The sequence below is a fragment of the Rhinolophus sinicus genome, chromosome 4 (assembly GCF_057876585.1).
Source record: "Rhinolophus sinicus isolate RSI-liver-muscle chromosome 4, RSI-T2T, whole genome shotgun sequence".
NCBI lineage: Eukaryota > Metazoa > Chordata > Mammalia > Chiroptera > Rhinolophidae > Rhinolophus > Rhinolophus sinicus.
The window spans coordinates 46,603,936-46,617,255 of NC_142504.1; the positions used below are offsets into that span (position 1 = coordinate 46,603,936).

Below are 13,320 nucleotides of genomic sequence, written 5' to 3' on the forward strand. Positions count from 1 at the left end.
GAAACCGAGCCAGTCTGCAAGGTTCAGGGTTGCAAGAAACCATGGCTCCCCACATCTCCCCCTTTTTTATTTTATAAAAGCAAAGTCCATCCAGCCAGGATGGCGAGGTGACGGTGCCTGACTTAGGCATCCCAGGACGCCTGCCTCAACTTACCCGTCATTGGTACTCATATTTTATTAATACAAGCCCTGTCTTAGGTGTTGAAGCGGCTCCCAAGTATTTGCCCGTCGTTGACTAACCCGCCCCTCTAAATGCATGGGGGAGAAAGACTTAAGGCTTCGCCTTGAGCTCAAGCTGATGGATGTCAGCTCGTAAGTCTAACATCCTGCTGATGAAACATCTGATGAGGATAGGGAGTAGGCACAGAACCAAGCAGACACAGATGCCCAATGTAAGAAATATTATAACAGAATGGGTAATATAAGGCATAGAGGGCAAAACACTCCTAAGAACATCAACAAACTCAGAGGCAGCCTGAGCTGCATCAAATTTTAAGGGTTCAGCTTCTCTCATACTTTGAATTTCATCATGAAGCCAGCTTTTTTTTATACACACAGAAACAAGAAGCTTACATAAAGCGGCTGAGGCAGCAAGTACAGATTAGTTACGTTTTCTCAAAGTTTGGCCCTGACTGTTCTTAGAACCTTTAGATATTTTCCCATTCCCAGGGCAGCAGGTGTCTGTTTGTTCTTTATGCTTATCGGAGTTTCCCTCAGCCATCCTCCCAAACTCTGCTTGAAGTTACATTTTCTTAACCCTTAATGCTCCAGCTCCCTACATATCCCCCTTTTTTATTTTTGAGATCGTGTCTGGCTTAGGTAGTCAGTACAGACGTTTTTACTTACCCGTCATTGGATATCAATCATCAAAGCGATCGACTCCTGTCTTAGGTTGTAAAAACGCTTACTGATCATTACCCGTCATTGGCTACCGATCTCCTTTGAGGAAAGCCAGAGACAGCAGTGGCTTTTCCCAGGCAGGGGGAAGGGGAGGCAAGGCTCCTTTTTGGATCTTTTAAGGCAGCTCATTGGGGGTCCCCACTCGGTTTTGCCTGGCTTAGGTTGTATCTCCCGTGAGATATCTTACCCGTCTTTGGCTGCAAACCATCTTTTGGGGACCAGATAGAGAGACATAAGGTGTAAAATATAGAGATAAGCAAAGTTCCTAAAAAGGCACAGTCTTACAGACTCTTCTTTCCTTAAGGAAAGAAGATGCTCGAGCATCTGGTAGATTTGTGGTTGAAATGGCTTCACAACCACGTCCACTCTGTGGGCACGTTAACATATTGCTGGTAGAAGTTATTCAAGCTCTTCTGAAGATTACTTGGTAAAGTATATTAAAAGCCTTAAAACCATCTGCACTGTTTGACCCAGTAAGCCACTTCTTTAATTACCCTAAAGATAAAATAACCTTTATGTTCATCACAATGTTACTCATGAAACAAAACATTACAAATGATGTAAACAAACAATTGGGAGCTGGTTAAAGAAATGATGGTGCATCATATGGTAGAATATTATGCATCTATTTAAAAATATTTTCCAAGAATACTTGGAAACGTTTAATAATGTAACATGGGGGGGACAGTCGGCTAGGCTGTTGTGTGACTGCATCTCCCCCTTTTTTGTTTTTGAAGTATGAGAAACACAGAACGTGTAGTTGTTTCATTTACAGCCTGTCGGAGGGCTATTTGTCCACATCTGAGGACTATGTAAAATAAACAGAACAATAAACAGAATAGCAATATCCCCAGCAAAACCTCTACCCAAAGTCTTTATCTATTTAACAGGGTCTGAAGTGGAAAGTCCTTCTGCAGCTGTAGAAAGTGAGAGCTTTTTCACACCCTAGGGGCGTGGATTGGTATCTATAGATGTCTTTTCTTCTGTGGGCTGTTGTTCATGGTATGGTTTAACACCGACCAGGAATTCACAAAGGTTTTTTTTCCGGACCTGGAGAAATACAAGCAAAGCCTCTTCCCCGTGTTATCTCGCGGGGAGAAGTAGGATCAGCTTCCCCACGTAATATTTTAAACAAAGGTTGTAATTCACCGGTTGTCAACCGCAACTGAGGTCTAATCCAATTAATGTCTCCCAGTAGCTTTTGGAAATCATTTAATATTTTTAAACAATCTCGCCGGATTTGTATTTTTTGAGGCACAATGGCCTGAGGCATTAAACAATATCCCAGATAAGAGTAAGGAGGCACTTGCTGAATTTTTTTTGGGGGCTATAACCAGCCCATAATCGTGGAGCTTTTTTTTGTAAATGAGCAAAAGCAGCAAGCAACTTTGGTTCACAAGAGTGGGCAAGAAGTATGTCATCCATGTAGTGGATGATGTAAATATCTGAAAATGTCCTTTAGGTAGGTTTTATAGCAGCTGATACAAATTTTTGACATAATGTAGGGCTACTAGCCATTTTTTGAGGTAGCACTAGCCAATGATATCTCTTAAAAGGTTTTTGTAAATTAACAGAAGGAACACTGAAAGCAAATCTAGGGCAGTCATCAGGATTTAAAGGTATAGTATAAAAACAATCTTTTAAGTCCAAAACAATTTTATATGTGTTTTTTTGGTATGGCTGCAGGACAGGGCAAGCCTGGCTGTAAAGCTCCCATTAATTTTATGGTTTTATTAACTTTTTGTAAATCTTGTCATAATCTCCACTTACCAGATTTTTTTTTTTTATAATATCAAAAATGGGATAATTCCAGGGAGAATTGGAGGAAGCAATGTGTCCCTTTTGAAGTTGGTCCTGTACTAGCAGCTTGTAATCTTTGCACCTCTGTTTCCAAGGGGGATCTTTACCCCGAGGATTCCATTGATTTCTAAAAGGAATCTGGGGACTCCGAGGACAATTTCCTCCATCCACAGCAACTTTAAGCTCAATCAGCTGTCCCTGAATCTTTTTTAGCTGATCTGCAAAAGAAAGTGTAGTGCCTGCAGGTTGTCTGCCTTCTTGAGCCATAGCCACCAAAGGAGGGTATTTGTTCCTATTATGTTTGGCTGCTTCATCCTCTGAGTCTTCCTGATCCTGAGAGTCTAAATCTTCCCAGTCCTCGATCGGAGGTTCATAATAAATAGGCTCTGTATCTTTAAAAAATTCTTCTGTGGGTTTGGCTTCCTCCCCCTTTTCTCTCTCTGCCAGAGAAGCGGCAGATGAAAGAATTTCTTCATTGCCAGCTTGTTTTACTTTCTCTAGCTTACAGCTCTTACGCCTGAGATCTAAACAATCTCTAATCAAGGTCCACAACCCGAATGTTTCTACAGGGATCTGCTGAGGTCCGTGGGCAGCATAATAATCTTGTAACTGCTCTCCCATTTTCTCCCAAGTTTCCAGACTGACAGTGCCTTCTTCTGGAAACCATGGACAAACTTCTTTTACAAATTCTAAAAACTTATCTAACTGTTCTCTGCTCACCCGACTGCCACGGGCGGCAAGCAATTTCTTAAGTCCTCTAACATACAGGTCCTTGCTGCTAGCGTGACCCATCCTTCACCCTAACTCGGCCCTTCTTTCAAACAAAGAAAAACACTCTGATGCCCGTCTGGCCGTGCCCCTCGCGGAGCCAAATCCGTCTTGGCTAAGGCGCTCCGGTATAATCCCCCGGACAGGTGGACTGTAAAGCCCAGTCGCCGTTATGCCGTATGACAGAACCGGAACCGCAGATTAGGGCCCAATCAAGCTCCGTGACAAAAAGTCGTGGAACTATCACTCACTCACACATTCATTCGACTGAGGGGTATTGTGTCTTACTCACCACGCATCCACTGATAAGCTCTCTACGAGCTGGGCCCTTGCCACGTGGTGTTCCTCACTGTTACCCCCGTATTCAGGTCCCTGTTCGGGCGCCAAGTGTGACGGGCCAGCCGCCACGAGTCGATCAGTACCTGAATGGGGGAGTGGGAATGAAATAAAAGACACACACAAATGCTAATGCGGCCGGTCTTCAGTCATGCTGAAGCCCTGAGTTTATTATCTCTAACCAATATATACAATTTGAGTACGTGCAGTTAAACGAAGAAGATATGCATTATCTCAGTGAAAGTAAATCTTTCCAGCTTCAACCTTACTTTGACATAGAAGCTACAAGGTCACTGAAACTCACAAAAGTAAATATTTCAAGGCGACAGAATCTACTAATTGTCTAGAAAGCCCTTAGTTTTCTGTGTCTGGGAACTGGCCGTTTTCACCACATTCCTCAGCAGCCGTTAGGCGCTTTTCAGATAAGGCAGAGACAATGTTATGGGGGCAGAAACCGAGCCAGTCTGCAAGGTTCAGGGTTGCAAGAAACCATGGCTCCCCACAAAGCATGCTCAAGGAACTTAGTAAGAACTTCAACAAAGAGATAACAAACATAAAAAAAGACATAGAAGCCATAAAAGAGAACTAGTCAGAAGTGAAGAATACAAAACTGAAATAAAGAATGCATTAAAAGGAATCACCAGCAGACTAGATGAAGCAGAGGATCGATTCAGCGATTTGGAAGATAAAGTAGTAGAGATCACCCAGTTGGAACAGCAAAAAGAAAAAAGAATCCAAAAATGTGAGGATAGTTTAAGAGACCTTTGGGACAACATCAAGCGTAACAACATTCACATTGGGGGTACCAGAAAGAGAGGAGAAAGGGGTTGAGAACCTGTTTGAAGAAATAATGACTGAAAACGTTCCTAACCTGGTGAGGGAAGTAGACATACAAATTCAGAAGGCACAGAGGGTTCCAAACAAGATGAACCCAAACAGGTCCACACCAAGACACATCATAATTAGAATGGCAAAGGTTAAAGAAGGGATCCTAAAAGCAGCAAGAGAAATGCAACTAGTAACTTATAAGGGAGCTCCCATGAGACTGTCAGCTGATTTCTCAACAGAAACTTTGCAGGCCAGAAGGGATTGGGACAAAATACTCAATGTGATGAAAACCAAGGACCTACAACCAAGATTACTCTACCCAGCAAAGCTACTACTTAGAGTTGAAGGACATGTAAAGAGCTTCCCAGACAGGAAAAGGTAAAGGAGTTCCTCACCATCAAACCAGTATTACAAGGAATGTTAGAGGGACTTCTTTAAGATGGGGGAAAACAAATCAAAATTATGAATGATAAAATGGCAATAGCTACATATGTATCAACAATTACTTTCAATGTAAATGGATTAGATGTTCCACTCAAAAGACATAGGAGGGCTGAATCGGTAAGAATTCAAGACCCTTAACATATGCTGTTCACAAGAGACTAATTTCAGATTGAAGGACACACAAAGACAGAAAGTAAAAGGGTGGAAAAAGATATTTCATGAAAATGGAAATCAAACAAGCAAACAAACAAACAAACAAGCAAAAAAAAACAGAAAAAAGCTGACGTAGCAATACTTATATCAGACAAAATAGACTTTAAAACAAAGTATAACAAGAGACAAAGAAGGACCCAGTAATCTCACTTCTGGGTATTTAATCTGACAAAACCCAAAATGCTACTTCAGGGGGACATGTGCATCCATATGTTCATTGCAGCATTGTTTATAATGGCCAAGATACGGAGGCAGCCTGGGTGTCTGTCGATGTAAGAATGGATAAAGAGCAGGTGGTACATGTAGGCAATGGAATGTGTCTCGGCCACAGAAGAGAATGGGTTCTTGCCATCTGTGGAGGCATGGATGGACCTGGAGGGAATTGTGTGAGTGGAGTGTCAGACAGAAAGACAGATGCAATGTGATGTCACTTATATGTGGAATCTAAAGAACAAAATAAACAAACAAAATAGAAACAAGCTCATACGTAGATACAGAAAACATTTTGATGATTGCCAGATGGAAGCTGGGTTGGGGGTCAGTGAAAAAGGAAAAGGGATTAAGAAGTACAAATCGGTTGTTACACAGTAGTCATGGGGATGTAGAGTATAGCATAAGGAATATAATCAGTATTGTAATAACTATGTATGGTGTCAGATGGGTACTACACTAGTCAGGGGGATCACGTCTTAAATTATATAAATGTCTAACCACTACATTGTACACCTGAAATTAGTGTAAAATAATATTGAATGTCTAAATAAATATTAAAAAATAAAATGACCCAACAGGAAAAAACAGTACTTGATAGTAGATAATGATGGGATAGGGGTGCTAATAAAGTTGCTCACCTTTACTTTCTGTGTCCTATGTTGCCTCTTTTGGAAGGCACTACCAGAAGCTGTGTACTGGTAATGACATCTTTTAAAAAAGAATATCTCCATTTCTGGAGGGAGGGACATTGCTTTGTGTGTCTCTTAAGCCCAGCCTCATATACACTCCCTCCCTAACACAGAATACGTAGGCAGGATATTAATTTAGAAAACTTTATTTGAATTGACCTTAAAATTTTGCCTTTGGAAATCTTTTATTATAATACAAATGATTGGAACTAAAAATTAACTATCAAGAGTCAAATTAAGGCTTATATATTTAGTCCTTTATATAAAATTTGTTCCTTGTTCAAGAAATTAGTGTAGCTTTGGAAGTATAGAATTCAAGTTGCAAAAATCAAGAAATATCTTTTGTGTTGCTGTTTCTTAGTATCTACATGTTGAAACTTGAGGTAGAATTATAAAAATTTAGAAGAACTTTCGGAACATGCTTGACGAATTTTGAGAGAATTCTCCTTTATCTGAAGGAAAATAGCCTTTCAAGGTTATTTGTTATTCTCTGCTATTAGCAAAATGCGTATTAGATATCTATTCCTTTGATTGCACATAGTGTTTGATGGGTAGTTGACATCAGTTTTTCCTTTTTGTATGTGTTATTTTCCAGGAAAACTCAGGAATCTCTGTCAGACCAAGATCTTTGTCCAAAATTGTTATGATAGAAAACTATGGGAATCTCCTTATTCAAACCGCTTTCTGGACTAAATTTCTGTTCACTTCTTAATCACCCTCTAATGCATATTTCTCGAAAGGCTTCCTCCAAGAGCTACAAAATTTCTCCATTATATAAATCTCCAAAATATGAAATCCTGTGAATGAGTCTTAATTTGACTCTTCATAGTTGATTTTTAGTTTCAATCCTTTCCATTATAGAAAACAAAAAAAAATTAGTGTATCTTTTGCTACATAGCTTTTTCAATATCACCTTTTCTTTCTCTTTTGAAAACACAGCTTGAATTTTAATTATTTTTTTTTGAAAGCCTCCAAAGGTATGGGCCATTATCAGAGCTCAACACTGATAACATGAGGATGTAATTACTTAGTGACTTATGATATAGTTATTTAGCTGTGTTTATTTCCATTGGGGTGGGGCAGTAGTGAAAGCATTATTTATAACCCACATAAAAATATTCTATTTTTTCCCCTTAGAGAAAGCAAGAAATCAAATTAATATTTCAGATATTTTATTCAACCTGTTATAATGCACACATTGTGTAGTCCACATTTTGTTACCTTTTTTTTGTTTGTTTTTACTTTCATAAAGTGGCGTTTTATTATATTCTTATGCCTAAAATTACTTGGCTGCATTTCCCAGGAACAAATTGTCATGACTTGGTTTAAGGTGCTCCTCTTTACCTTTAAAACACAGTGTATTTATATACATGTATGCCAACAGGAATAGCTCTCTTAAGTATAACTAATTTTGGAGTTATTAATGTTTTTTCTGAGTATTTATTTAGACTTATAAGGTCCACTGTCCTGTTAGAAACCTGAAACTTATCTAGCAAGACTGTTGAAATGATTTTATTTTAATAAAATAGCTGTCCTTTCTTCAGATGTGTATATTTTTGACTAAGGACTGATATTCTAAAAGGGCAAGTATCAGCATGCAATGCCATTTCAAAGTTCACTACATTTGCTTTTCATTATACTTTATGGTTACAAGGCCTACTGAATTTGATGAATTTCATTTGCTCAATTAACTACATCAGTAGCATATTGTAAGGAAATCTTAAGATGGCAAATATATGCCATAGACCAAATATAATCAGCTTCCGCCTCTCCTGGGTTGTTTCTTATTTTAGTGGTCGTTGTGTACGTTTCTGAAAGCCCATTAACTGTTTTATTAGTGGCTCCTTTGTACTCATCACCCGACTTGATGTTTTAGCCAGCTGGTTTACCTTATTTTCCCCTGCTCAATACCACAATAAAGGCATAGCTTGGCTTATTGCCCCCTCAAATATATTGTATGGCTAATACTTCTTGATGCATCAAATTTTCCCCAGATATCTGAAAAAATCATGCCAGTTGGGACTCTGGCAAGAAAAATTCCAAAACAGACCTCAGTGTTTTAAGTGTTTGAAGCCAAATGTGGAGAATAATTTTAACTCCATGCTCACTATATCTTGTGTTATTTTTTTTATTATTTAAATATCTTCCTTATATCTGGAGGACAATCTAACTAATCAATAAAACATTTTACAAGCTGTCAGTAGAAATTATTTCTTCTTTAAGATTTAAGGGAAGTTCTTAGCTAACAAACCAATGAAGGTTCTTGAGGTCTAATGTGAAAAACTGATAATACCCAGTATGTTTTCAGGATGGATTGGGGAAAAAAAGAATTAAGAATATGACTCTATTGCTTCTAACCATTATAAATTAGCAGGGATATGGTTTACTCGCCTATCTTAAACAATTAGGAACTGGACAAAAGTATATAAAACAACATTATTCAGCCATTGGACAAAAAGCAGCACAGGGCCATGATCCCTGAGGGAATGTTACGTATTTGTTACTTGGCTTTTTGCAGGATGCAGTAAGAGGCTTTAAAAGGAGTTTCTGTTGGTACCTAAGGAGAGAAATATTCATCTTTGTCCAGCTATTCTATGTCGTTTATCTCTAGTGGCTTAATTTCCCAGTATCAATGTTTACTTTTGACACTTAAAAATTAAATATATGTTGAATCACTATATTATACACCTGAAACTAATATAATACTGTATACCAACTACACTTAAATTTTAAAAATTAAATAAATCACTTCTAATAAAGGCCATTTTTCAGTATAGGCAGAGGTAAATTGTAAATTGTGGTGGAGTCAGATTTTAAACAGTTTATTCCCAAGTTGTTGTCTTTGCAGTAATCTAAAATTTATTTTAAAGAAAAATGTTGGCTCCTTCGTGAGTATACAGATGTTTTTTCCCATATTTTATAAAAAGTATATTATAATTTTTGGTGTTGGTTTCATCACAGTGCCTATGTATGTTGTTTCCACTTTGAAGTAACAAAACCTCCTGATAAAATATACTTTTAAAGAGAAAACCATACTAAAAAAGTATGGTTTGGCCTTCGCAGGGCAGGCAGATAGAATATTAAATTAAAGGTTCAGTTGCCATGGGAGAGGAGGAAAAAGGAGAAGCTACTTAGCACTGACTCTTCTTCAACATCATTTTCCTTATCTGTCAGCTTTCCCTTGAACTTGAAATGTTGACTGACTGAAAACTGGAGTCGATGACATAAGGAAATTTGAGTGTCAAATCAGGACCACCTTAATTATGATTTATCCTCTTGACTTAAAGAAAGATACCTCTTCAATTCCAGAAACTTAAAAAAAAATATTTAAATATGAAACAGTTTCACTTACTCTTCAAGTAATTCTTCCTCCTTTCTGTCCCTCTAAGAACTGCAACAAAACTTTATGTAATCTTTCACTCTTAGCAGCACTTTCTAGTACTAGCAAATTTGCTAAAAGGAGAAAATATAAGAGGTTTTGATTTTTATTCACTTCGCTACTACTTACATGTGACTGTACACTAGATAGAATTCTTTAGTAAATATTGAAACTTGCTAATAAACTAAATATTTCAGTGATGCTTAATGATCTTGGCTGTCAAGGATCCATTTCTTGCCTACTACCTTTCCTGTGCATTAGGTTTTAGAGTAAACATGTTTAGGCAGGTTGCCTGAGATGTTTAGAGATAAGCCATGCAGGTTACTATAGACATAGGGACTTTTTATTGGTTGTGTAGGTGTAGAATTCTAGATTTCTGTTTCTGTTTTCATTTTAAAGCAGAAGATGGCATATTATGAGGAAAATAAAAGATCTTGCAAGAGTCCTTCCTTTTCCTAATTTTGAAGCAGAGCCTTTTATTTCAAATTTATAATTCTAATTCCTCAAATAAGAATGATTGTACTTAATAGTTTTTTCTTTCCTCCTAGATTCATCTTCTGGATATCTAAAAGCCTCAACTCATCAGGGTGCCTTAGATGTTTATGTCAGCCAGCTGGGGAAAGTGGAATTGAAATCCCATAAAGGTTAGCCAAGTGGAATGTTTTATTTTGACATATGGTGTAAGGAGGGTTTTTATATAACATTCAGGAAACAGATGGTCAAATTATCGTATCTGTAGTACTGACGCAGTGATTTCAAGAAAATTTCTTCTGATAGAACCTGATTTTAAAGACTGGAATACTAATCCCTTAGATCAGTGATCTTTGAAACTTTGGGAACAGATGGCCATGAAGACTACCTTTCCCTTTGTAGTGCAAACAAAAATCTTGTAATATACTGACTCTGTTATTGTGAAATTTTTTAGTGTTAGTATTTGGGTTTTTCAGTTTAGTGTTATGTCTGAAATAGAATATTTGGAGGGAAAATGCTCCCATACGTTCTTTTGGAAGCCTTTCTACCAGTCTGTAAGAGGACCTTCTAAGGCCATCACTCTAGAGCAACACTTTTCAAAATGTGAACTTGAAATAAAAATATCACCCGGAAGATCCTCTAAAGTGATTGTTGACTTAGTCTCTTGAACTACCAAGGCTTAGGATATGTCTCTTTCTATAATTTTATTTCTCATACAAATATTCTCTCATATCCTAAGAGTCCAAGCCTTTCATTAAAAATGATACACTGTTTAATCATCTGAAGACTGAATGTGAGTCTGTGTACATGTACATACACACATGCATGGTGGCAAGTGGCTTGGGTACTAGGAGTATCTTCACCATGGGGGCTGAAGTGGCCTGGGTGCAGAAAGTTAAGAACCATAGCTCTGTATAAAAAAATGTTAAAAAAAAAAAAAAAGTTTAAGTTTAGAAGCTCTTGCATATTGGCCACAACAGGGCTGTATGTATAACAAGGAAAATACTTCCTTACAGAGACCAGTTGTTCCTGCTGTTAGTAATTTCTTTGCCATATTGGTTTAATACTTTTTTGTCAAAGCGGCTTGCTTGTTGGATTGTCAAAATAAAACCACAAACACACAGGTCTGAAACTGAAATTCTTGCTGAGTCACAAGTGTGACTTGATTTCTCAAGATCAATTGTTTTTCCTTTAAATAATATCATGTTCTCACTAAGTTTCTAAGAGCTTCAGTAATGCTATTCAGGGTATTTTTGTAAATACCTGAAGTCATATAACTGCATTCTCTTATTACAAAGACACAAGGAGAAGAAAACAAACCATTAATACTATCTTTAATAACTAGTAACAGATTAAAAGCTCTTACGTAAAAGTAATTTCCTATTTTGTATGGATAAAGTAAAACAAAACAAAAAGCATTGTTAATATTCATCCACTTGAAATATTTTTGAGTATCATTTAGGATGTTGTTCTCAGTAACCTATTGAAATAGAATATGATGTTGCAAAATTTGATTAGGATTACAACTTTGTGTTTTCTCCTACTAGAACCATGTTACTGGCAAAAGCTTAAAGATAACTGGAAGCAAAGATTTCTGTCTTACTTTAGGTCTCTTAATTCTCACTAGATTTGGCAATAGTAACTATTCAGTGTAATAGAAAGTTATTCAGGATTCTGTTGCTTAATGGTCAGTAAAGACATCTGGAATCCTTTCCAACTCTGCCACCATCTTGCTATAGGGCTCAAGACCCAACCACTTGAGTCTCTTAGGTCTTCCCCATTTTGCCATGTGAAAAACAATGTTACAATGATTGTTTTCTCTCTTTCTAGGAAAGTCAATATGGTGATCTTTTTAGCTTTTTTAATTAAAAAAACAACAACAACTGTGTTGATATCAGTAACCATAAAGCATTTTATGAAGTGAGAGGAGGTTGAATATATAACAAAAACTCTCCTTTCTAAACATAGTATTAATGGGGACATTTGGGAAAATCTTAGTCATGACAATTCTTCATTTGCAAACAGTAATGGAGTTTTGGTAGTGATGGTTTTGTTTTTTAAGGATGTGGAAAGATGTGGCTGAAACTATTTTTAATGCTTAACATTTTTAAAGGTCTCAGAGATTTAAGATATTTTTATTTAAGAACAGAAAAAAGTGTCTGTAAAATTATCACATTTTATGTATGTAGAGATATAAAGTCTCAGAAAAAAATTTGTTTTATTATTTTTACTCTTTAAAGTATGTTTGATAGAAAAACGTGTGTCTTCTATTCATTGGGAAATTTTCACAGTTGTTGATATCCTAAAGCCCTTATCTCTGTTGTTATGGGGAGACTCCTATTAGTAGTTTTCATTTAAACTCTGAAAAGCAATTTGTTTTTGTGTTTGTTTGTTTTTTAATTTATTTTTTTATTGGTTTCAGGTACACAAAACAAAGTAATACTTAGACGTTTATCATTTATATCCCTCACACTGTGTCAACCCCCCTCCCCCCATCCACTGTCCCTCCGACATCGCACACAACCATTACATTTCCACTGTCTCTATTCCTAATGCTGTACTCCGCTTCTTGTAAGTATATACATACATACATACATACATATATATACACATACATATATATGTGTATATATAATATATAAACTTGTAATAGACATTCATTATTGTTCAGCTTCAGCTTCAGGTGTACAGTGCAGTGATAAGGCATCTACATCATCCCTGAGGTGGTCTGCCTAATGAGACAAGTGTCCATTGGATACCCTACAAAACCTTTACAACATTATTGATTACATTCCCCAATTTAACTTTCGTAACACTGTGGCAATCTTGTGGTTACTGACTGCTTTCTAATCTCCTCACCTTCCCCCTTATCCCCCCTCCCATCTAGCAACCCTCAGTTTTTCCTCTATGTCTCTGAAGCTGTTTCTGATTAGTTCATTCACTTATTCTCTTCTTTAGATTCCACATATAAGTGAGATCATATGGTGTTTGTCTTTCTCTGTCTGACTTATTTCACTTAACATAATGTTCTCTAGGTCCATCCATGTTGTTGCAAATGGTAAGATTTCTTTCTTCTTTATGGCTGCGTAATACTCCATTGTATAAATATACCACAGGGTCTTAATCTAGTCGTCTACTGATGGGCATTTCGGTTGTTTCCATGTCTTGGCTATTGTGTATAGTGCTGCAATAAACATAGGCGTGCATACATTTTTTTGAATTAGAGTTTTGGATTTCTCTGGATAGATACCTGGGAGTGGAATTGCTGAACCATAAGGT

General features: G+C 37.1%; 1 protein-coding gene across 2 annotated transcripts in view; it reads left to right on the forward strand.

Annotated features, from left to right (window-relative positions):
* FAM185A (family with sequence similarity 185 member A) overlaps positions 1-13,320 on the forward strand; it is a 71,903-nt gene that overhangs the window by 31,028 nt on the left and 27,555 nt on the right. Inside the window, exon 6 of one of the 2 annotated variants that reach the window (XM_019744547.3) lies at positions 10,119-10,214. The exons of the other annotated variant lie outside the window; for it this stretch is intronic. Within the exon in view, the coding sequence (XP_019600106.2) occupies positions 10,119-10,214 (96 nt within the window). The remainder of the gene's footprint in view (positions 1-10,118; positions 10,215-13,320) is intronic. 2 annotated transcript variants of the gene reach the window in all.